The following is a 25,455-nucleotide window of genomic DNA, read 5'->3' on the forward strand; positions in this document are numbered from 1 at the left end:
TGTGCCTCTGAACCTTGACAAGTGCATGTTTCAGGCTTATCAATTAATGTAATGTAATGTTATCAATTAACAACAGGAGGGGTCACAAACATAAGTCCAGCTGTTAAATAAAGCTCTTCTGACCTTAGCTGGCGTGTGGGTATATATATTAATACTGCCCATTATGGGCACAAGCAATTTTCACCCATTTATTAATTATATGTTTTAAATGTGAGTGTTTCCTGTCCCCTAAACCTCCAGGGATGTACACAGTTTAATACTGGCAACTTCTTATTATGGGAAATACGAAAACGTCTTTTAAAACTACAACTCCCAGTAGAGACGTGCCATAGAGAACATGTTGCGAAACAGAATAGCCAGCATGTGTAGTTCTGGGGACGGGGTGGGGGAGGGGGGGGGGGACGCGGTGGACCCGTTCAAATCCAGTTTTGAACAGTCTGCAGTGGTTCCATCCCATTTCAAGTGCTGTTCGAGGCTCGGTAACCCTCGGAGCACACTCTCCAATCACAGAGCTTGAGGACTATCACGGGGTTTGTCAAACAGAGCACATGGTGTGTAGTCCAAACGATAGCTGGGGATTCTGGGTAGTGTAGTGTCTTCTGCCATCCTTTACTCCGAAAAAAGATTTGTTTCTCCGAATCGAAGGGGAAAAATACAAAAGCATTGCACACAATTTAAACCAATCAATGTTGTGTAATTAACAAGGATGATCTGGTGTTTTTTAGTCGATGAATAGTGCATATATCACTGTAAAATCAATCGTCAGTAAGGGGAATATTTACTTCCGGGTGTACAATTCTCCGTTATCCAATGAGAATGGACGCTCTCATTGCCTTTAAGGGCAGTCGACACAAACGAATGCTGTGCTTCCATGAGCGTCCATAGAAGCACATGGACATCCCGGAAAGCTGAAAATGGACGCTAAGGGCCCCCCCCTTGCGTTGAAAATGGACGCTAAGGCCCCCCCCTTGCGTTGGGAAAAGCCGGCAGGGGACTTGACATAACGTCAACATAGGCCGACCTGGGAGTGAGGATGTGTTGGCTTTACAGACGCAGCAGCGGCGGGTTTCACCCCTTGATCTGATGATCATTGCACAGCGCACTGCGCCACACCGTCCATCTTCACGCCTCGAAGTCGTCGAGGCGCTTTTACAAGTTAGTAAATTAGTATCATACATGTACTGTGGACAATACCCACAGGAGCAAATCCGGGTGAAGTGTCTTGCCCAAGGACACAACGGCCTGACGCAGTGGCGGCAGGAGCGGGTTTCGAACTGGAGTTCCCCAGCACCCCCCCTTGATCTGATGATCAGATGCACAGACCACTGCGTCTCGAAAGGACGGGTGGCGCAGAAAGTTTCCTCCCCTACATGCAGACATGCTATCGAGTTAAGTATTGGTGAAATCTCTTCCTTAAATGTGGCTATAGCACTAACAGATAGGTTTCTGCTGCAAGAGCTTTTGACTAATGCTTTGTAGTCTCGTAATAGTACTTCAAAAGTTACTAAGAAATTGTCGGATAAAGCAGGATTATGCGGTTCGACTAATAGTTGCTCAATTTCAATACCATACGTCAGAACAAGGTCGAGTGTGATTATAGCAGTGGGTTGGTTTATTTACACTCTGACAGAAACCAACAGAATCTAATATAGAGTTAAATGCAACAGTAAGGCTATTTTTATCATCGTCAACATGAATATTAAAGTCACCTACGATAATTACTTTGTCTGTTTTAAAGGAATGGTCCACTCATTAGATAATTAATCAAAACTTCAGTATTTAGTGAAACGTTATGTTTAAACCATACCCTGAAGAAATCAGCGATATTCCCCGGTAAATAATGATTTTATAGCTCTTTTTTATCAAGACCTGTATATTCCGTCTGGCCGCCGCCATGTTTGCCATTTTCATGGTCGTGACGTCATCCATGCGTTCACTTTGTCAACACACGGAAACATGGTGGAGTATTTCAGTTCGGACTCGTCAGCAGAGGAACAAGTTTTGACCAATGTGAAGAGATTGGATGGGGGAATTCAGCCATACATATCAGTATGACAATACGACACCCTCTGTCCTAAGACCCTCACATCGTACAAGGAAAAACTTCCGAAGAAAACCCACAGTTTAAAGGGAACATGGGAGAAACCTCAGGGAGAGCAACAGAGGAGGGATCCCTCTCCCAGGACGGACAGACGTGCAATAGATGCCGTGTGTAAATTGAAAAGATAATACATTTGCAACATAGTTAGTCCAAATGTTTGGAAATGCATGTGTGTATAATGGGAAGATGATATAAGATACTATATGTATGCATGTAGTACCACCCTTGCTAGCGATTCCCTCTCTAGTTTAGCATACTCAGCTTCGTTGTCCCTGGCCATAGAATCACGATTTTATGGGGCCGGAAAAACTGGGGGGAAATACACACTAGCCGGTACTACGCTATATGGAAAGGCCACCAAAAACTGTCCTGGCCTGGACGTTAAAACGGGGCTAGCCGCTGCAATGGAAATGCGCTATAACATACCTTATTCTTACTCCGAGCACTACTTCTGCTCCTCCGTCGCTTCACACTTGCAGAGGGCGATTTCTCTACTGGCCGAACTGGTGTCCTGGTCGGTGATGACACCAGAAAGACCGATGGTACTGCATCTCCATTGAGTAATGGTTGTTCTTTAAATCCCATGTTCATGTTTGATCATACTCTCAGAGTAGTCGTCCGGAAATGTGAAATGTTCGCTGCATACATGAGTCTGTAAATCTCTCGGTTCGGGCCGGCCACATTTCGCTAGCCACTGCCTCCAAATGTACTTCTTATGCTTACCTTTTGGCAACAGATGGAACCGAGCATTCCGTGGATTGTTCCTATCCGAATTATGGCAATATTTCGCGATACAGTGAGGCATATTTGAATAGAGAAACTACAGTAAATAACATGGAGATCAACGTGTCTTCGAAAACCAAACGCATGGATTACGTCACGTCCGGGAAATGGCGGCGCCCACAGTGTTGATGTTATTTCGGTATATAATCAGTTTAAAATCACTGATAATGTCATCGGATTAAAAAAAAAAAGAGAGACTGGCAGAGACTGGTCTGTTTTATCGGATGATAATTTTTAAAAAATGAGTGTCATGAGCATACCATTCCTTTAAGAACCAAAGTTGATAAAAACTCAGAGAATTCTGATAAGGACCTGATGCACGATACACTGTAACAAATAAGATTGGCTGCAAAGTTTTCCAGGTCTGATGCGTAAGACTAAAAACGAGGCTTTCAAAGGAGGTATAATTTAATTTTGGTTTAGTATTGATAAGTAAACTTGAGTCAAAGATTGCTGCAACTCCACCTCCTCGGCCCGTGCCTCGAACAATATGAGTGTTGATATGGCTGGGTGGAGTGGCCTCATTTATGCTGACATATTCTTCATGTCTCAACCAAGTTTCAGTGAGACAGCATATATCAATATTATAATCTGATATTAAATCATTTACCAATATTGCTTTAGATGCTAGAGATCTTATGTTTAAGAGACCACATTTAATCTTCCTGTTTTGTTGCACTGTAGTAGTTGTTACATTTACTTTTATTAGGTTATTATGTATGACACCTCTATTAGGTTTTACCTTAAATTGTCCTTGGGCAGACACACACATCGCTAATATTGGGTATTTTATTGGGTTCGGGATTCCTATGGATGACTGCCTAGGAGAGAGCGCAGAGAAGCGTTTAAGACTGCGACTCCGCCTCCTGGTCTCAACTCCAGTTTGTCATGGATTAAGTCCACAAAGCCCTGAAATGTTTGCCGAAATGAGTTCTGCACCTTCCAAAGTAGGATGAATGCCGTCTCTCTTAATCAGACCAGGTTTTCCCCAGAAGGCTGTCCAATTATTTACGAAGCCCACATTGTTTGCTGGGCACCACCAAGACAACCAGCGCTGAAATGATGACATGCGGCTATACATGTCATCATTGATCAGATTGGGGAGGGGACCAGAGAAGATTACGGTGTCCGACATTGTTTTAGCATAACTACACACCGACTCCACATTAAGTTTGGTGCATTCTGATTGGTGTAAACGAACATCATTACCACCGACGTGAATAACAATCCTACTGTATTTACGTTTATTTTTAGCCAGCAGTTTAAGATGCGCCTCAACGTCGCCCGCTCTGGCCCCCGGAATGCATGTGACTGTGGAGGCTTCGGTCTCTAAATTCACGTGTCTCATAATAGAGCTACCAATAACCAGAGTTGGCTTCTCAGCGGGTGTCTCGCTGAGTGGAGAATATCTGTTAGATACGTGAACGGGTTGGTGGGGACCTGCGGGTTTCGCGTTATGCCCCTTCTGAACAGTCACCCAGTCTCCCTGCTGCTCGGGAGTTGCCGGGGGACGGCTAAGAGGAGCTACTTTTGGCCGGTCCGCACTGGCTAACATGTGCTTTACTGTAGCTGAGTTACTTTCTAAGATGCGGAGCCGGGCTTATATGGCTATGATTCCCGCCTCCAACCTAACAACTATACTACATTTAACACATGTATCCTTACCAGTAAAGGAGGCCGGGAAGTAACCAAACACGAGACAGGAAGAGCAGGAAATAACACCCGAGGGTGGGGAAAGAGCCATGGCTAGCTATCAAGCTAAAGTAGCTACCGTTAGCAAACCCGAAAAGAGTGTAGGCAACTGTGGAGTTACAGTCGCTAAGAGAAGGAGAGTTGTGAGTGCTTAAGCTGTAGTAACGTGTGATTACAACGTCAGGCAGTTGCCGTGATCAAGAGTTTTAAAACGATCGATTAAGTTAAGTTAATAAGCTATCAGCAACAGAACAGGCACACGGGATACCCGGAGATGACAACAACAACAACAACAACAACCGGAAGTTACAACATGCTCACCGCAATAGGTTCCTCCTCCTCCAGCCTTATTTTAATGAAATCAACATATATGCTCAGGTCATTGGGTTCAGGGTAGGTTCCCACTTGGTTGGTTAGTAAGCCTGCTTTAGTTCTGCTGGCGTTGGGGGAGGATAGACGCTCACAATGTTCTGAAAGACTTGTAAAAGCTGTCTTTTGTCTGGTTCATGTGAGGATATGTTGGCCCCACCTTGACCTGTTTACTAGATAAAAGCCTCTAAATACCCTTCAGCTGGCATAATCTGTTCGGCTAGACGGGTCGCGTTGCCCGGGCTCCTTCTTCTCTTTGCCTGGAGATAGCAGCTGGTTCTACTCTTTGGAGACATTCAGCACGCTTAAAACAACAAAAGAGATATTCCCTCTCTCCTGCCTTCACCTCCTTTATCCTCTGTCTCCCTCGCTTCATCTCTGCTATAATTATTTCTGTGAGAGTGCGTTCTAAGAGGACGTCTGAGTTTGGCACTGCCTCTTTTGCTAATGTTCGGAAAGCTCTAATTCAATTTGACTTTTGTTTTAGAACTTCTCCAGGAAGACATCAGGGGCCCTTTGTTCCTACATTCCCCTGTCTCAGGATGAAGGTAGCAGCTGAAAACAGGAGAGGAGAGCGTGGGCAAGGTAATAAAGAGCAAGGAAGGACAGGGGAGGAGGGAGTTCTAGGCCTGTTTTTGGAAAGGGGGGTGAAGAAGAACACGTGGATTGAGATGGAGATGGACGTTGAGTGGAAGATTGGAATGGAAAAGCTGTGAGACGGGCAGAGAGAGTGAGAACAGACAAAGAGGGCGACTTGTTAAGTGTAGTGAGAGAAGAGGCTGGTTCCCTGTCCTCCCATCATTAGGGAGGGGGTGCTGAATGAAACTCTTAACTTGGTGTGCTTCCAGCGTTTGGGCGCTGCCAATCCAATCAGAAAAAGCATGAGAGTAATATTGCTCTTTGGAAATAATGAGACATCCTTGTGAAAGGCACCAAAAAGAGAAAGAGACAGACAAATGCAATTAGGAGATGACTTGTTCCCCGAAACATCTCTGTTGTTCATCACTTTAACAAAGACCAGCACACCTCTGTCACTGCTATATTTAGTCTTGGTTATCCTATGTTATTCTTAAGCAATCCAATTGAAGTAAGTTCAAACTGTTACTCTCATGTATTCCTTTAGTTTGAATTAGTATTTGTATTGTAGTGGTACAATAGATCTGATCGTACTTTAACTGCAATAGCATCATTTTTGTCCTAATAAAGTATAATTAATTATCCCTATGCAAAGATGTTTACTTAACGTTTATCACAGGTTCTATTTCTAATGAATGTGAGCGGGTCGGTTAAAGTGTAAACTGGGGGAAACATTTTGAGTAGCCAATGGGGACGCACCCCTGAAAGTCCCGCCCACCTGGGAGGTTTGTGTCAGAATCTCAAACAAAAAATCAGGGAGCGCAAAAGAGAAAACTGCAGCGAGAGCAAAAATCTGATCATTGAGAAAGAAGAAACAAGAACTGCAAACAAAAACCTATGCTAAAACAAAGAAAAAAGACTTATAGTTTACATGATTACACAAATGATTTGTTTGCAACTTATAGTTTTATTTTTGAAATGTATTTTATTTTGCTTGACTCAGTTTTTTTTTCTTTTAAACTCATAGTTTTGCTTTATTCTGAGAAAGAGTTGCTTTATCTTTATGATACAAAACTAATCCCATATGTTCCCTGCTTTGGCTATGTATTTAAAACAGATAAGAGAATGGTATTAATCACTCAATATCACTTTTGCAATATATATACAATCATATTAATAACAAATGTTGCAGTACTTTTTAAATGTTATATAGCAGAATTGTGTCTTCTACTTCTAGAAGAGCAAAACATTTCAATGTTAAACATACTCTTTTTGCCATCCACGTCTTGCACAGCACAGAGCTGATGTAGAGTTTATTGTTTTACATGGGGGAGGAAAACATCATTTTGACATTTGAGTCAAATATGAATGTTTGGGTTTGAAAGTCACTGCAAAGTTGAGTTGAGTTTCCCCATGCTGAATTCCATAACATGCCTGACCGTCACTTGGCCTTTTCCTCATGTGCTTAGCCAACCTCATACTGTGATTAACAGGCAGCCACAGCAGGATTTATTCTGTGTTTAACATCAGCTGGCTTCCAGGGTGGCCTGCCGTGTCAGCGTACATGACTGAAGGCTATCAATAGTCTTTGGTTAACCCTTGAGTCATTTATGGAAATATGACATAGGTGTTGGGCATATATAAAACATCATGTTTGGTTTATCTCTTTGTCACTGTCCGTGTTACTGCACAGGAAGACTGTTTTATAAGAAAAGGGTTGTTTTTACCGGCAACATGCACTCAACTTTAAAATAGCAAAAGGTGCTGTATAGTGTAATTAATCAGTGTCAAATATAACTTCTGGCCAGTCTGCTGTATGAGACATTTATGTCATTTGATATTTTGCTAAAAAGTTGCAGATATCAAGATGATAGTATTTCGTTCATTCACTTATTTGTTTTTTTAAGTATGTTTTAGCCTGTAGTGTAGATAAAGTCCTATTCAAGAACTATTCATATGTTTCACAATCATTTCTGGACCATTAATGGTCCTGTGTGACTCGAAATTTGGCACATCTTCTTTAGGCCTTCAGCAACAGTCTGGGGAATTTATTGCAGAAGCAGGTAGGTAAATAATCCAACAGAAAAAGCTTGATATTATCGCTATTATTGCCTTTTCTTCCCAAACAGTAGCCTTTATAGTTCTCAGAAGAAGAGGACAGCTGCAATCGGGAGTATCCCAATAGCCACTTTGAGGCTTCAACATTTGGATAATACAATTCGTTTCTGTACAAGTTTTCAACAAACCACTAAAAAGCAGTCAAAGTCAGGGCTGTTCCAATGTTAACAATGAAGTGTAATCACACTGCTCTGAAGACCAATCAGTCTGTCTGTGGCCTTCGTGTGAGCTCCGCTGCTGCTCCATTGCACAGGCGGAGGGGAGGGGGTCCGGTTCTGCCCCTCTGGAGGGCTGTAGAGTGGTCCGAGTGCCAGGGAGCCAGACTATGGACTGTGGGCATTTCCACCTCTCAGATGGCTTTGGTTAAAGTGGCGCTCCATTCTCTCAACCTTTGCTTGGCTTCACACCAGCCCCTGTGGAGCATCTTTCATTAGGACCTATTGTCGGTAGCCAAAACCTCAAGAGCCGCTGCAGCACCACTCCCCACCATCAACACCTGCTAACACATGACACACAGGCTCCGACGGACTGCTGGGAAGAACTCCCTCCTGCTCTCCCGCCTCTGGATGTGGACTAACAAGGCCCTAAGCATCTCTTTATTTTCCTGACGCCTTTCTTGTCGGATGTCCCCTTCGGCTGCCATTTATTTTTCCAACTTAATGCTGCACTTTCCCATAAACGCCTCAGAGGTCGGAAAGTCATCACACTCGAGTATAAAAATAAATGTTATTAGTTGGGAACGGGGATCACTTTTGTGAGTTGTTTGTCTTACGGCACCATCACATGTCTTTCATGAGAGTCACAATGACTCAGACAGTTGAACATGTTGTGTTGAACAGATCTGTCCTCCGTTCACTAGCTCTGGCCTTTAGACGGGGCCTGGTAGCCCAGTCTCCTAACACATCATGTATTGGCAAAGCCATAGGACCAGTTCCTCAGGACCTATGGCTCCTTATTGGAAATTACATCACCTCATAAAGGGACATGACCCGTTTCAAAATCACGCTGCTTCTTGTTATTCTTGCTCTACAAAAAAGAAAGTCTCTCTCAATGATTTGGTCGGTTTAATCCACTCAGCCTTGATTTTGTTTGTTTTTTATCCTTTCCTGGGATCATGTGAGTTCTCATGAAACCTCCCAGGTGGACAGGAAGGCCATCAAGGCTGGGCGAGCGCTTGATTAGAAACAGCACACAGTGAGTGTCTACGCAGCCACTCTGTGTTCTTCTTCATAGCCATCCAAAAAAAAAGATGACAACTTGTCAAAACACGGCAGTGGAGTGTGTCGGTCCAGGGGCCTTTACATTGAGTCCTTGGGAACACATTTAGCCATTCATCTGTGATTGTCATGATCAGGGTTGAGCGCTGTCAACCCTGCAAGGTGTTGATGCAGAGATGCCAAGAGCTCCTAACATGTCAGCATGTTTCATAGAACATGGTAATAACAACGTGATATCGACATGTCTGGTACAAGGTCTTTGCGCGAAGCACAAAGGTATACATTCCAGAAACCTCTAGGGTTTCATGGGAGCGCTTGTTACACCATGAACACGCTCGTCAGGTGTCCCTCAGCTTTTATAAATGCAGGAATTCATAATGTGACGATATTGAACCTTGTGGAACTACAGTATATGCAATCAAAATTATGTCTTCACAAATCTATGGGGAATCTGACATTTTTCTCCTATTAGCTAACGTTTTCAAGACCACACATGTATCTCATATTGTATTTGGCAATCAAGACTTTTTTGCAAAAGCCATAAAGGTTGCACACCTGCACGAAGGACAGTATATTAGATATAGAGTACATTTTTTAACACTTAAATGGCAGCCAATTGTGAAGGATAAAATAGCTGTAATGTTCTAATATACCCATAGATAACGGTAGAAGGATGAAGTTACTCCTCCAGATGTGTTCATGACATCATCAACTGCATGTGCAAGGACTATGCTTTTATTTGTCCAGATTTTGAGAAATCTGTCCCTGTAGAACTGTTTATGCTGCGGCGTGTCTATTATTGCGAGTAAAGGCCCATTTACACCATAAAGTGAAGTAAAAAGTCTGCGTATCATTGTAATATAGACAATGCTAAAAGCTTGTTGACATACTGTAGCCACTGTTATGGCTGGTGAACTTATTGCTATCATGCTAGTCAGCTATGAACTTGCTAGGGTTAGCCCACATGTGTCAAACTCAAGGCCCGGGGGCCAAATCCGGCCCGTGGTAGATTTAATTTCGGCCCGCATGATCATTTCGGATTACTATTAGATCTGGCCCGCCGGTATATTGCACGCACACCTTCACTCAATCCTGAGGATTTCCTCAGCTCAGAGCCTGAGCCCAAACATTGATGAACTTGCACCCAAGATGAGATGCCAAGTATCTGGCTTGAGCTAGCATCACAGAGCAGCACACTGAGTTCAAATGGATGTTTCCTTCTGCACTTTTTTTCTTGAGACAACAGGGCAGGTTTGGTTTTTTCTTTGAGGGAAATAGTTTTTTTCTTAGCTGTTGTTGGCCTGTGGAAAAATGTAATCATAATAATTGACTCCGGAAAAGCTGCAGACAGAGCCATAAGAATTTAATGCAACTGATTATTTAATGTTTAATGTTGTTTTAATAACAATAATAATTAATAACTTAAGCTTTGTTAGTTCCAGGTTTAATATGTGCAATAAGTTCCTTTCAATAAGTCTTGCAATAAACATTGAACCAGTCCGGCCCTCAACTAGTACCGATTTTTTTATTTTGGCCCACTGTGTATTTGAGTTGACACCCCTGGGTTAGCCAGTCACAAGCATGGTCATACTAAATCTAGACCTATCTAGCACTACCTGTGAGCAAGCCTGTTGCTAACGGTAGGGTAAGCAGTATAAATGCCACATAACTTTCAGAGTTCACGAAAGTTTGACTTGGCCGTCAATAATAGCTTGGGTTATGTAGACCTGACTGGAAAGCAAACCACTGATTGCAACGATTCTAGTGAAATAACTTGATTCATACAATTAAGCATTTTTAAATGTTGGCAAAACAAAATTAAGTTCACTAAAAGAGATGCAGTTTTTAACAAAATTCCATTCATCTCTGACACAGAAATGTCACATGTGTAATGGAAATATAAATCTGACAGTGGTGAGGCCAGCACAGATAACCCTAACCCTATGAAACTCAATAATCGACTCTTAATCCAAAAAAAGAACTTGTCCTACTGACCTCTCTCGATCCTTCTGCAGTCCATTTCTGTTTCAGACGGCTGTCAGCTCATCTGAGGCCCTGCACACAAAAGCAATGAGCTTCTCAGGTATCTTGGAGGTCCTTGGCTCCGTCCCTGTGGTGTAGCTGCTGCCACATGGAGGTAACTTTAGCAGATTCAATATTAATGAAAATTGACCAGGGCCTCCTTGTAATCCACTTACCGTCATTACACTGGGTCAGCATGGCTACTGCTGCTGGGCTCTCATACCCCAGCTGGACGCTCTGCTACATTCCATTTGAGTGGTGTATGCTTGGACGATGGAGAAACACTGTTTTGCTACTTACATTTACATGTATTGGGTTTTACAAAGTTGCATGAGGTTGTTCAAATGACAGCGGTGCTGGAAACATATAATACAGACTTTTCAAAGAACAATTCATGCAATGAAAAGAGACGCATTTGGAAAGCATCTAGGGGCTGTGTTGAGACTAATTTGCAGCACACCAAGAAAGATCTTGACCTCCAGAGGGTTCCAACTTTAAAGATGACAGTTCCGCGTCCGTGTAATTAAAACTGCGTCGGTAGAGGCCAACAACACTCGGGAGGAAAAGTTTAAGAAAATACAGATGGACAGCTCTAAACTCCTTCTAACATAGTCAATGCCTTTGTGCAACCTCGGCCACGGTACCCTGCTTTAGCTCCACATGTGTCAGAGGAATTTTTTAGCGCAGCGGACCCTTCGGATGAACTTTTACCCCTTGGACTCATTTTCAAAAGTACACAGAGACGAGTTAACATGTGCAACCGAAGCAAGCAGTGTATACATACGCCACCCAGTATTAATGACCAACTGCTCTACGGCTATTAGACTGAGCGTGTTGTTATGATTTCCAGAATTCTGATAAGGTTGAAAGGCGTTCTCAGGCCACGGAGGAATGAAGGGCATCCACTGACTCCTCGCACCCCACCCTCCAGGTTTCTTAAGTCCTGTAATTGAGGAATACAGCTCAAGGTAACGTGTCCTGAAGACCTTTGCCTACAGACATGAGGTAATGGTGGGGCTAATTAGGCTGAGGAGACAGGGTGGGCGGAAGCTCCTGGCCTGAAGCCCCATTAGTCTACAGAACAGTCTCCCAATGGTCAAGGACATTTACCCGGGATGAGGAAAACAGAGCGGCATCGCTGGCTGGCTCCTACGGTAAAGCCATGGTGATGGACTGAGTCACCACATGAAAGGATTGGGAAAAAGCCGGATAGCAGAGAAAAAGAAGCAGGAGAAAGAAAGGCCCATTCAGGACAAGAACTTATGAAAAAGATGAGGATTCTCAGCAGGAGCCTGGCTACCCCTCCCCTTTTCACCCCGACTACCCTCTTCTGATGCTCAATACAATCTGTCTGACTTATCACATTGAGCCCCGTTCAGGATATTCGTCCTGACTCTGTAATTTGAACGTAGTAAATCTAAATGATTGCAGTGTATATCGTAACGCGAGACTTAGACGTTTCACTTTAACGGTTTCCAAAATGCGTTAATAGGAACCCCTATGACAGGACAGGACGGCATTTTGACTTTTCCACATATTATTCCCCCTTGTCTGTCTAGCTTGGTACCATATCTTCTGAACAATGGAATCCCTTAATGCATGGATTTATGGGCATGAAAATATATACAGCTAACGGGAAAGAACTAGAGCGATTCACAAACCATAACTGCAATATTAAACTCTGGAATCTGAGATTAAGCTGGACTTCGGTTACAATAAATCCTTAGATTTAACTGTTAAACCATTATAGTCGACTCGTCTGAACTATAGACTAAGAGCAGTTGTTTGATTCTGTGAGCGCCAGTGTTCATGTCTAAGCTGGGGAAGCCATTGCTTGGCCTTCACTCACATGGCAGCTCACTCTTCAAGAGATGACGGAAAAAGATGAATAGAGGGCGAGGGATTTGTTATCTTAAATCAGTCATGGGCTGCAGGCAGACGTTTATACAACTTTAGTAAAGATTTACGAGAGAGTCTCCTTTTTTTGCTACTACTTACTGTAGGGCAATGCCATGTACTGGTCCGTTTTATACATCATATATGCAGACCCAACTGTACGCACATAGTATTTTTCATTATTACATCATAACTCAGCTAAAGTACCTTGGCATATGGGGCTGATTCCTCTCGTTATCCTTGTCCAGGGATACCTAATCTGCGAACATGTGTTTCTGTCGTCCTGATTTAAAGAGAATAAAGCACAGCATCCGGGCTCCAATCACTTGCGGGCCAAGGCGCGGGATGATGACATGTCAACGAAACAAGTGAGCAAGCAGAATGTCCGTCAGTACCTCTAAGGACACTGAATCAGGCGCTCATCGTTTGTTACTGAAACAAGACTTGGGAGTCCAAGTCGCGTCACTCCCTTCTAAGGCAATCGGAGGGCTATCAAAACATAGCTCGACACCCTTGAAACCTTCAGTCAAATAAATGCATGGAAAAACCTACAGCAGATGAGATAGTAGGTGAATAAAGACAAACTTGAATTTAATGGGTTGAAGCGAGGAGTGAATAATAGTCAACACTAAAATACTGGAGAAGGAGCTACATTGGCTCCTCCAAGTCTGACAGAGAACATTTTACTCATGATATTTTTGGGTTAAAAAGCCCAGAACACGGGTCCTTCATTGGTATTACGACGTGAGAGAAAATGAAGTCCATTTACACTCACTTAGAACCTCCAGAATGTCTATGCCAAGTATTCCACTTAGAACAATGTAGGGTGGCGTTTGTCTTGTGTTGAAAACGCATCATTGAGCTTGAAGGGGAAAAGCTTTCTCACTCACCTACTCACTCACTTTACTTGCCTTAGATCAGGGGGCATGATGGGAGAGTCTATGTTCCTGTACATACAGCTGGCAGTCTCCCTCCGTCACTCTGTTATCCTAATTAAGAAGAAATACTGACTGAGGCAAGACATAAAGAGAGAGCAAGACATGGAATAACCAGTTCTTTCGTTAACCCCAACTGAGAGCAGTTACCTCCTCCTGACCTTCCCTGCCTCCATCTCACTGTGTCTTTATCCACCTTGGCTGTAAACACCCCCCCTCTCTCCTGCTCCACTCAGCCATCAAAGTGAACACTCTGGAAAAGAGGAAATGTGAAGGTTAGGCGACCTGATTTGGACTAGTGGGGGATTTATTTTGGAAATTCATCAAGCGGAGGCCCATTGAATCCTCGAGTGGGTCACTGGATAGAAGCTGGACTCCTCCAGAGCCCCCTTTTACCACCCCCACCGACTCCCCACCCTTTCACAGAGCCACTGTTTTCAAAGGTACAGTGACATCTGAATTAGTCATTTGGCACACAGCTGTAGCAGGACACTGGGGTTTAATTGGGCTGCATTGCTTTAGTGGTTTCAGCAGTAACTGGATTCAGGCCCTTTCCTTAAAGCTTTATCCAAATCTTCAACGTCTCTTTTAGGTGCTTAGACTCCATCTGGATGTTACAACTAAAAGTCTGTTTTTTGCGTGCATTTTCAATTTGCGCAACCAAGTAGAAAGGCCGGAAATTCAAAATATGGCTTGGCTGAGTTGGAAATGTTGGTGTATGGAAAAAGTAAAATGAAGAGAAACAGACTCATCAAATTACTCATGATGTACATGAAGCATGCGACTTAAACGTCTGCTGAGGTTTCTGCACCGCTAAAGAAACAAAAGACAGCAGCAAACGAAAACATCAGATCTATAAGTAGCAACATGAGGCTAATGTTTCTTAATTTAATACATGAAACAAACACATTTCTATTAGTTTGTCTGCTTTATTGGAGGTTTGACTCACGCTATTTCATTCAACTAATCTAGTTGCACATTCTTTTTGTGGTCTATTTGTGAACGACTGGAAATAAGCACTTACCATTTATCTTGTTAAAATGTGAATTTTCTTCTCCTGATTTCCAATACATTTCTATTAAATCGTATTAAAACGTCAAGCCAAATAACTATTTATAACTTATTTATCAAATGAAATTGCAGTTGAAGGAAAAGTACTCGGATGATTTCAAAAATGGCCACAGACGTTGATTGACATTAACTTCTCTATAGCGCTGTTAGCTACGGGATGAAAGGTGTCAGCTCTGTTTGTACAACTGTGCACTCTTCTGTAGCGGCAGCTGAAAGATGTGGCTGGAATATTCGTCCCAAAACCGAACAAAGAGAGATGTGAATGGCACAAATCCCAGGAACACTGGAACATTTTTCCACTTCACACATCACTGCTCTCAATATTTGCCCAGTTGAAGACAGCAATTCAGTAGACACCTTAGAAATGCAAGTTTAGTTGGATTTTCTTTAATATAAAATGTAGCAGTTATCAAGAACAATGCAAATTCATACAACAGCATTTCATTTACAGCAACAAATTACAAATATTTTCTGGAGACTGTACATATCTGATTCTGATCTATAAAGAACATGCCAGAGGGCTGAGATATGCATGGGTGAGCAAGTAAAATTATACATTAAAAGGGAACTTAATGTGATGCTAATAATCAATAAAACACGAGGAAAAATGAGGGGTGCTAAAATATCATTACTGAACATTAACACTCCTATTACCCTTTAAAAAAAATGACACATTCATTTATAAATATTAAAGTAGGAGTTAAAGGAAGAATAGAAGACCAAATACATTTGGGTGATGCAACCTGAGCTGGACTCTTTAAAAAACTCTTTAAAAAAACATAACTACAGGAATAGTTTTATGTTGTGAGAAATACACATATTGGCTTTCTTGCCAAGAAGATTCTATACTACTCTCATGTCTGTATGTTAAGTATGGAGCCAGAGCCAGAAGATAATTAGCTTAGCTTAGCATCGACAAAGCATTGTGAAACTTATACTCTGAAGTAAAAAGAAAACGTGAATGAGCACCTTTAAAACTTCTAAATGAACATTACATGTTCTTCACAAACAAGTATATTTAACCGCAACCTGAAAGGTGCTACATATTTTTGAACACAAGGCTAACTGTTTTTCTCTATTTCCAGTTTAACGCTAAACTAAGCTAAGCTAGGCTAGGCTAATTGTCTCTTGACTCTAGGTCCATATATAATTTGTTGACATGAAGTGGTATCAATCTTTATCTGCAAGAAAGTAAATTAGTTAACAAATAAATCCTTTAGAGTGTAAAATGTTGCTAGCAGGGCTCTAACATTGTTAATGATTAAAGTAAAGCCAGGATTAATGTCTAGCTTATTTGAAAATGAAGTCAAAAAAGAGAAGCTATGAGTACAAAATTAATAAGTTAGGCTGGAAATAGGAGACTAGAATTAGCAATAAACTTCTAATGCTCATAAAGTCAGTAGCAGCTAGGCTTACTTAGCATTTAATTAAAACTCTGGAAGTGTGCTTTGGACCTTCTATTAGCAGCCTTGCTGAAGCCCTTTTTATGTGAATAAAAATACAGACTCCACCCCAATAAAACACAATTGTGACCATTTTCTTCTAGCAGACAGCCAAAAATGTCCAGTTCTGGGACATTAATTGGCAAAGCTGTTATGCTGGGCACCTTCATATGAAGGGTGGATTTGTAAAACGTTTCTAAATGGAATAACACCTAAATAAAATGGCTCTTTGTGTGCTTTGTAGGGAGAAAGTACAGACCAGGGTTATGAAATCAAACAGTTTACTGAACGATGATATGCCTCTGGTGTAATAAGCTGTCAGAGATGTTGCTATTTTTAAGATCAGGTTACTTTACAAGATATGTATATAAAATGTAGGCAAAAAACACCCGGAGGGTATTAGAAAATATATTAAAATCTCTTAAATAAAATTATACTTTACTGCCCTTTCTCGAGTGTACCTGATAATATTTTGTTTGGAGTAACAGTCAATGAAGCATTATAGAAGCACAGAAATATAAGACAGAAGGTGTTTTCCTTTTTCTCCCTCTTTTCCCCTCAGCGGTTGTGTTCTTTGACAGACATAATGCATGTCAGTTGTCCACCAAGAAGAAAGAAGTCAATCCCTTTGGTTTCTAATGGTCTAATGTTATAAACACTCTAAAAATGGAGACCTGGTTGAGGCTGTTTCTGATGTGCTGGCGGTCCAAGCTCGTTCCACATGGAGCTCCAACTCTTGTGGCACAGACTGAGACCCAGATCATTGTCGAGAACCCATATTCTGGATGTATGCCTTGACCCTCAGCTCTGTCAGATCTGGTCAGACCTGGAGATCTGTATCCAGACCACAGCTGAGGTCTAAACCCAACCTGATCTCAGGCTAAAAGATTATTTTTAGCTCTGTGATGCTCAGGTATGGCGACGAAGCCGTCTGGCCTTGTTTTATTCCCGTTATTCCCCCAACACCAGCTGCAGCAGACATAGAAAGATATAAAAAACCTGCATATTATTGTCAAAGCCCTTCCCTTTTCTTTGTGTGTGGATCTCAGGAGTGAGTCCAGCTAACCGGAACCCAGTGAGTCTCGGTCTCCACTTTCTTTAGCGCCAACCGCAGCTCGCTAAAGGCCGCCGAGAGGTCATCGTTGACTATGACCTTCTCAAACAGGTGGCCATGTTGAGTCTCCAGCGTCTGCGCAGTGTTCAGCATCTCCTGGAAGTCCTCGTCCTGCATGTGAGTACAGAGAGATGAAGATTTTGAGGAGGTGATAAAAGCAGAGATTTATTTAACCAGATAACAGCATTGAGATAAAATCTCATTTACAATGCTGACCTGGCCAAGAAGGCAGCAACGTTACACATTATTACACATAACACAGACATGTAAAATACAGAGAACACAACTAAGTAAACAAAAGATGAAAAGCAGTCACTACATTGTGCACATTTGGGACAGTAAGAAAGGTACACTGCAAAAGCAGCTGGTGGTAAGGACCTCAGACAACTTCAATTTAAAACAGGCTATAGGGACAAGTGCCATCAGTTTGAGGCTTGATTGAAGGTCATTCCAAGACCAAGGACCATAATAAAAAAGCCTCAGCCCGCACAGCAGGTAACTGGAACCGTATCCAGGCACTGGTTCTGAGGTTGTAAGAGTTGCAAACTGGAGCAAATCTGGCACATATATACAGTGGAAGCTTACCTAAAATGAGATGAGATGCACAAGTGAAAGACAAAACAGTTCATCTGCTGCGAAGAGAAAGCACTGGTCACAGTAAACAAGAGGGGAGACATATCCACATACTGTAAACACAAATTACACGGCCTTGAACACCCAAATAAGCACAAAGTGGCCCGTACAGAACCCGTTATAACCTCTCAGAGACATGGTATCCACACATGAACCCTGGCACCGACCACGTACTAAAACCTCCCTGTGCAAAGACGTGACCTCAAGGAATTTTCATCATTTCCTTAAACATTTATCCAATTCACAAAGAAAAGAAAATATACTCAAAATAAGAATAACCATCGTTTTCAAAAGGCAAACATTTAAAAACATACATTATTGTAGGTCTGGATTTTATATGTGCAAAGGGGAAATGACAGCTTGCGGTGATGCAGTTGCACTGTCAGGACCATGTGAAGCTGCTACACAGCGGGCTACGTCGTCTATAGATAATAATGACGGATAAACTGGGACTAAAACCGGACCGATAGCTACAGTATTACTATACCACTAGCATGTCTTGAAACTTTCATTTAACTAGGAAAGGAAAAACGATATAAATGGTTGTTCCTTTCACTGTAAAGTAGTATCTGAATATTGGATAAGAAAGGCTGCAGAGATAGTGACTGAGGGATGACACATACTGGGTTTTTCAGGTCAATATGCACATCAGCTACGCAGTGTAAATAATAAAACCATGTAACTGCGAGGGATTGCCAAATAACATATTTTGATCAGGGTGGGAGTAAACATTGCCTATCTGGGGCTCCTGTGTCCATGCAGGTATCTCTCCACGATGGCCCTCTGAGGCTTTCTGGTCTCAGCTGTGTGGGTCCTGGCTAACACGAATTAGCCTCATGTTTTTACTGGGAAAACTCAACTTTAGATTTCTGCACACACAGATATGGTTTTATATTAAATCCCTGTGCCAGACACACAAATATAAATACACACAGATGCACATTCATGCACAGGAACCTAAATACACACACAAACCGTATATGACCCACAAACAGGCTGAGTGTGCATACAATGTGTACGCACATAAACACGGTCTAGTTAAAGTTTAAAAGTCCTTTTTTGAGACGCTTCTTTCAGCCAGGAGTTACTTTAGAACATTTCTGGTGGTTTTCCGCTTCATTATGGATTAGCTGCGCGGCTAAATAAATATAAACACTCACTTGCGCTGCCATTCAAACGGCGGTCTGTGGACGACAACTCTATTGTCTTTTGGGAGGAACATATGATAGTTTTAAGCTCATAAGGTTTGTAGATCTGTGGAAAAAATTGTTCCACAGCGGGATTATTTTTTCTCTCTCAGCTGGACCGAAGTCCCCGCAGGACTTCCACCATTGGACTAACAAATTACCACTGTGTCCATCGCCAGGACGACAGCCCCTCTGACCTGTCCTTGCAGCTACATGAACTAGGGAGACTTTGCGCTGCTTTGTGTTAATGTTTCCATGTCCACGAGGGACGTCTGTCTCTAGTTAGGCCATTCCAGGTAAAAATAACATTAATCACAGCAGGATGCCGCTTTAGGGACAGCGAGCTGGGCAGAGACATGGAAAGAGAATCAAGAAACAGAGGAGGAGAATAATAAGATCGATGTAGTCGAAATAAAGGGTGGATGAATGGATATAATGAAGGTAATACGGCGAATGGAAAGCTGGGCAAGAAGCAGGGAGTAGATATTCTTTGGCATCAGCTCATCCGTGCTGGATCGCTCTCTTCAGAGGGTAGTTTGAGCTGATGCCACTTCTCGAGGGCCAAACTCGAGCTCATTTATCCCCACTGCCATTAGATTGCTTAATTTCCACAGTAGATGATTTAGCGTCTTGTGTGTTAAAGTACTTATCCAGCACAGATACATAACATGTTTTCACTCCACAATATGAGGTTATTAGCGCTCCTTTTACCACTGATGTTTGTCCATGCCGAGTAAACTGCAGGTTTTTAATCAGGATTTTATGGTTTTCTTTTTATCCAATATATATTTGATTTTACAGCATTCGTTTTTCCGTAAATTCTGTCGAGAGTGGAACATGTGGCTCAGGAGAACGGCGTGTGTCAGTCTCTGGTGCCATCTTTTAAAGGAGCCACACACACTTCGACCCCAGCGGGAAACTTGCTTCATTGATCCCAATGAAACACACCCGTCTTCTTTAGAAAAAACCAGATCCCAATAAATCATTTAAAAATGATTGCAGAGTATTCAGATGTGTGATTCTCTGCACTAAACCTGAATCAAGCATTTCATCAAACAGTTTTTGGTTGTTTCTACATTGTGCTTACACTCCTTTTTAAAAAAAAAAGCCACTTTGAATCGTTTCCAGCTCAAACAATGGGGCTAAAGTCAGACTGCTCGGCTGAAACAATGATCCGAGTGTTCCTCAGTTTTTTATCATTAAAGCAGACCCGTCTCTCTGACAGAATATACAGCTGGCAGAGGACAGAATATGTCTGAGCCAACTCACCTAACAACAGCTCCTCTTTCAGAGCCTTTTATAGAAAATATGAGGTGGCTTACGTCCTGTCAGTGTACATGAACATTTACACAGAACCAGTTTTTTACCCCCTTGAAGTATGCCTGCTTGTCACACAGTTTTACAGACGTGTATTTGTATGAGCAGACGGTAATAAACGGACAGTAAGTACAGCCACAGTACGGATTGATAGGAATCACCATGCTCATTGTTCTCTGGCACCCTGCTGGGAAGTGAGGAGCAGACAGAGGAAAAATGATATTTCACTATATTGGACTAATGCCAGCTGACTTTGTAGAAGTTTTTAAAGGTTTGAGACTGAACTAAAATGTCCAAATGAAAGCAACACATTATGGGGAGGGTGACTCTGGGAAAGCCCAAATAACTACACATTGATCTCAATAAAACTTAGAATACATTAATATGATATCAATAAATTCATTGGGGTCTATGTCCATGTCTTATTTGCAATCTAGATCAGAATTCATGTTTTCGAATTTTGCCTTATTTGTCTTGAATAGTTTTTGTAATTCTTTTCAAGCAACATGAGGTCACCACTGAAAAGGAAATGTTTTTCAGGACTTTTTTGGATGGGATTTAAGTTTTGATTACGAATTCCAACCGCAATGAAGAATTGACATTTTTAATGGTTATTGATTTTAGTTATGGAAAATATTTTTCCTTTATCTTTTCAGGATAGGATGTATTTTTCACTCCCTAAGATTTAGTGTATATAATCTTTAAAGTTGTTGATTATTGAACTTCGTTTTCCAAATCAAGTTTGTAAACTTAGAGTAGTAAGTATTTATCACGGTTTGGCGGGTATTTTTGTGTAAGAATGGGGTAAGAACAGAGGATGAATATTAAAAAGTAGGAAAGAATAGATGCATCTGTGGCTCAGTGGGATAGTGCGCTGATGTTCGCTGATTGACCCCCACTGCAGTGAACATGTCTTTGGGTCACTTGCTTCAGAAGCGAGGCAAGAATCCTTTCTAGCCTTGGAAAACAAAAAATTGTGGAACAGGCCAACAGGTGTGCGTCATATGAGAGGCCCCGCCTTAAATGGAGCGCTATTTCCGCCAAAGATTTGGAAATTGGTCCGTGTGCAAAGCATTGTGCGGATTTTAAGACAGCGGAGTCCACACATGTGCAGCCTCGAAATGTCTCGCTATGAAGTACGCCGGCCTCGGTAGAATTCCAAGTATGCTGGACATTGGAACAATCCTTCGGCGGCACTCGATGACGAGTATGCTTGAAATAGTGGCTCTGGAGCAGCCATCCTCGACATTGAGGACACCCTCTGTGTCCTTGGGCAAGACACTTCACCCCATATAGCTCCTGTGGGTATTGTCCACAGTATTGAATGTATTACATGTCTAATAAGTAACATGTAATGTAATGGAAAAGCGCTAAATAAATACCATGTCTTAATACATTACATTATTTTCAATGAAGAAATACATAAATCATTGATTAAACTCCAGCTGTGCACCATATTGGATCTACACCTGCAGAACAGCTCACACCCCCCCCCCCCCCTCTCCACTGTTCCCCTTCTGACAGCCTCTCAGCTTCACTCTCCCCCATGGTGTCCTGTCGGGCCATCCGCAGTGTGTTGCTGACCCAAGTCTTGGCCTTAGCGCTGCCTGTGGCGAGCGAGCCACGCGCTCACCGCAGGCGATGGAGCTGGGAAAACCATCACCCCCCCCCCCCATCAAGGTGTGTAAAGGATGACCTCATCACACACACATTGAACACATAGGGTCCAGATAGTGTTTCTTCCTGCTGCTAAACTGCTGCTTCAGTAAAACACCATCACGTTATTGGACTGTTTGATTCCTCGATACACCCTTCATCGGACTGATCTTTTTGTAGAAATATCAATTTTAGACGATACAATTTAAATTACTCTCACACTTTATCTGTTGTACATTTGCTCCCTGGCTGTATGTTAAATATCACCATTTATCCTAATTGAATGTATATCCTATTGGCTGTATCCTGGTAGTTTCTGTTATACTGATCCAATTTCCTCATGGGGGTCATTAAACGTCCTTTAAATGTCATCTAAATAACATTAACAAAGAGTTAAATCCAGTTTTGGAGCACAAGCAGGGCAACACACACTGAGAAGTATACATCATTGATTTCCTGTGATGGGCTAAATCAAGGAAAAACTGACCCATCTGTTACGCTCGACACTTTAAATGACTCTAAACAAGATATTACGTTGAGAAATTCAGTATGAGGATTACACATTCTCCTTGTTTCTTCTCTTACCGTGAATGACTTGGCAGTTCCTTTGTCGTCCTTGCCTGATATCATTTTTGCGCTTTGTCTGGTCTCCTTCAATCTCTCGATCCTCGGAGGCTTCACAAACACCACAAAGGGTTTGAACTCCGCCGTCCGCAGGTGTTTTATGGTCTGAAGAGAGGAAACGGGGAAATAATATGGAGTGTAAAAGCAAACGGAGAGTAAGTGAATAAACCTTTATCAACCTTATAATCATGAGCTGATTGAAGTAGGGGCAGACGAGTAGTTTCTTTAATGCAGTGGCTCCAAAACTAGAGGGCAGAGACTAATCAGATGATAAAAAGGATTTTTTTAAATAAATCTGAAAAAATAAACAGTTTAGCCACTGGGTAGTTGTGTTTTAGAGAATTAAAAGCCAAAAGGAATGGCAACCACTTGTTCAATGTGAGGCTAACAGCAGGCCTCTGGTTTTGTAGCACATGTGTTTCTTTTAGAAGATACATTCCTGTCCACATCTGCCCTGCCTTCTTGTCTCTTTTTTCTGGGGACAATTGCACGACACAACACTGCCAATCTGGTTCTCAAGAAGTAGAGGAGAGGTTAGAGGTGGTTAGTGGTGGCGTCAGGCTTCAGGCTCTCCCCTGGTTCTGGAACCACGATCAGGGCTTCCCACAGTGCTAATAGGCAGTGGGTCCAAACCCACAACTGATAGGAAGATGGATAAAAAGCCAAAGGAGGGTCAGCATGGGGGCAATAACACGCTTTGACACTGCCACTGATCTGACCCGTGAGTCACGATGGAGAACGGCCTTGCACAACACAACAGATGTATGCCAAACAAAATAAAGCACATACGTATATGTACATACGCCCACATGAGCTTCCGCAGACTCACTCTCCCACACACTTTAGCCCAGGGCTGACTCTCATTGCTGCTCAGGCCAAGGTGGTTTGAGAAGCTGCCAGGCTAATCTATATAATGGTGTATTTACGCCTGCCATTATCCACTGAGCGAAAACAAACAGAGAGGAGCCGGTGGGGCAGAGGCAGCGCGATACGGGGGCCCGGCCCTGGACTAATGGGAATCGTGCCATTTGTGTGGGGTCTGATCGCCACCACCCAAGACACATAAGCCCAAGAGGAAATCTTCAAATAGAGGAAATTAGCGGTAATTGCTCCCTCAGAATGCCCCCTTTATAACCCACTTTGGTAAACTAGAAAGGAGCCAAGGCCTAAGGAAAATCCAGGGATGGGAGGGATTTGCTTTGATAGGGGCAGAGGTGGAAAATAAATGAAAATGAGGGAAGATGGGATGGTGCGAAAGGGTTGTGTCACTTACATGGGGCTGGACATCCAATAGGCACACTTTGTTCTTGGACAGGACGGATCGTATCGAGTCTAGGCCTGTCCCGTAGTAGTTCCCTTTGAACTCGCCATACTCGATGAACCTGAGAGGTGAAAGACATTGAAAGGGAGAAAAGAGGACATTGTCAAGAAAGGAAAACACCATTTTTGGGCACGGATTAGTATGTAATGCAACAGTAATGCCCCTCGGGAGTAACATTAGAATCTCATGCTAATCTGGTGTCAACACACTCCGGAGATTCATTTGAGAAATAACGATATATAAAAACCCTACAAAACCACAGAGACAGCAGGATTACTCTTTCAACCGCGGACAGAAGATTCTGAACTTAAAAACCAGACGTTTTGTATGGAGTGTGTTCTTTTATAATCTCCTACGCAACACTTTCAATCAGTAACACCTGTTTGTTCTAGCAAGACCACAAAGCCCCTGAATGCCAAACTCTACCCTCCTTTAATCCACAAGGGTTTTAGTAACTGTGTGCGCGAGTAAACAAACACTTCTCCACCAGATAATCTTCCCCTTTTCTCACAAATCAGCTGTCATGAGGAAAAAAGCCACCGGTGTATTTTTAGCTGAAAACATGGAGGAAAAAAGGCTGCGAGGAGAGTAACTACGTGGAAAGAATTTGAAGCTAATAGGAGTATGTGGTATGCTTGTAGTCTGCTGATGACTAGCGTCGGACAGAATGACTGATGTAAAAAGAACGTTTTATGGTAATTGCCCATGTAAGAAAGTTTTACTCAGCTTTTTTTTTTAAAGAGAGTAGGATTAAGTCTCTGACAAACCTATGGGGAAAATAATTTAAGAGTTTACGGTAGCCTGCGTTTAAAAACTCACACCATACAGAATTCTGCGCCGTTAGTCGTCAACTATATAAGGTATATAGATTACAGTAAAGCATGCCAATATAGGTTTGGCTATAGTATGTACTGTTGCCATTTTGACACTGAACAGGGCTTCCCTTGGGAAAGTTGTTCAAGCTAAACACACGTTGTTGTGGTTCCAATTCCGAGACCTTTTATTTCTGCATTGTTTCTGCTGCATGCGATGAGGCATAACGCAAACAAGTTCATTTCACTCTTCGTCTACTTTGCTGCCTTGTAATTTCAACGTGGAGTGTCCCACGCATCCACCCCACATCACAGCTCTGTCAATCACCCCTCCGACTCCCTAAAAAGCATCGCATGCCTCGACCTGCACCGCAACATGGCCTAAATATACAGCCCCCCCTTCCCTGTGCATGCTCTGACACTCTAATGCCCTCACCACCACAGGCTTCCCTCCATGTCATATGCATTGTGTTTGCGTGCATAAATGTTTTGTATCTGCACCCTACAGTGAAACTTCTCCTCCCTTTCCAGCTTGTGTGAGACCAGCAGAAAGGCATCCATCATTCTCA

At 42.4% G+C, this 25,455-nt stretch overlaps 1 protein-coding gene across 2 annotated transcripts in view; it reads right to left on the bottom strand.

Moving 5' to 3' along the window:
* Positions 1–15,161: 15,161 nt before the first annotated feature.
* mpp7a (MAGUK p55 scaffold protein 7a) overlaps positions 15,162–25,455 on the bottom strand; it is a 157,274-nt gene continuing 146,980 nt past the window's right edge. For both annotated transcript variants that reach the window (XM_034108920.2, XM_034108921.2), the window contains 3 exons: positions 24,027–24,135; positions 22,715–22,858; positions 15,162–17,447 (listed from right to left, as the gene is read on the bottom strand). In XM_034108920.2, the coding sequence (XP_033964811.1) occupies positions 17,268–17,447; positions 22,715–22,858; positions 24,027–24,135 (433 nt within the window). In that variant the 3' untranslated portion in view covers positions 15,162–17,267. The remainder of the gene's footprint in view (positions 17,448–22,714; positions 22,859–24,026; positions 24,136–25,455) is intronic.

Source organism: Pseudochaenichthys georgianus, chromosome 20 (assembly GCF_902827115.2).
Source record: "Pseudochaenichthys georgianus chromosome 20, fPseGeo1.2, whole genome shotgun sequence".
In the NCBI taxonomy this organism is placed as follows: domain Eukaryota; kingdom Metazoa; phylum Chordata; class Actinopteri; order Perciformes; family Channichthyidae; genus Pseudochaenichthys; species Pseudochaenichthys georgianus.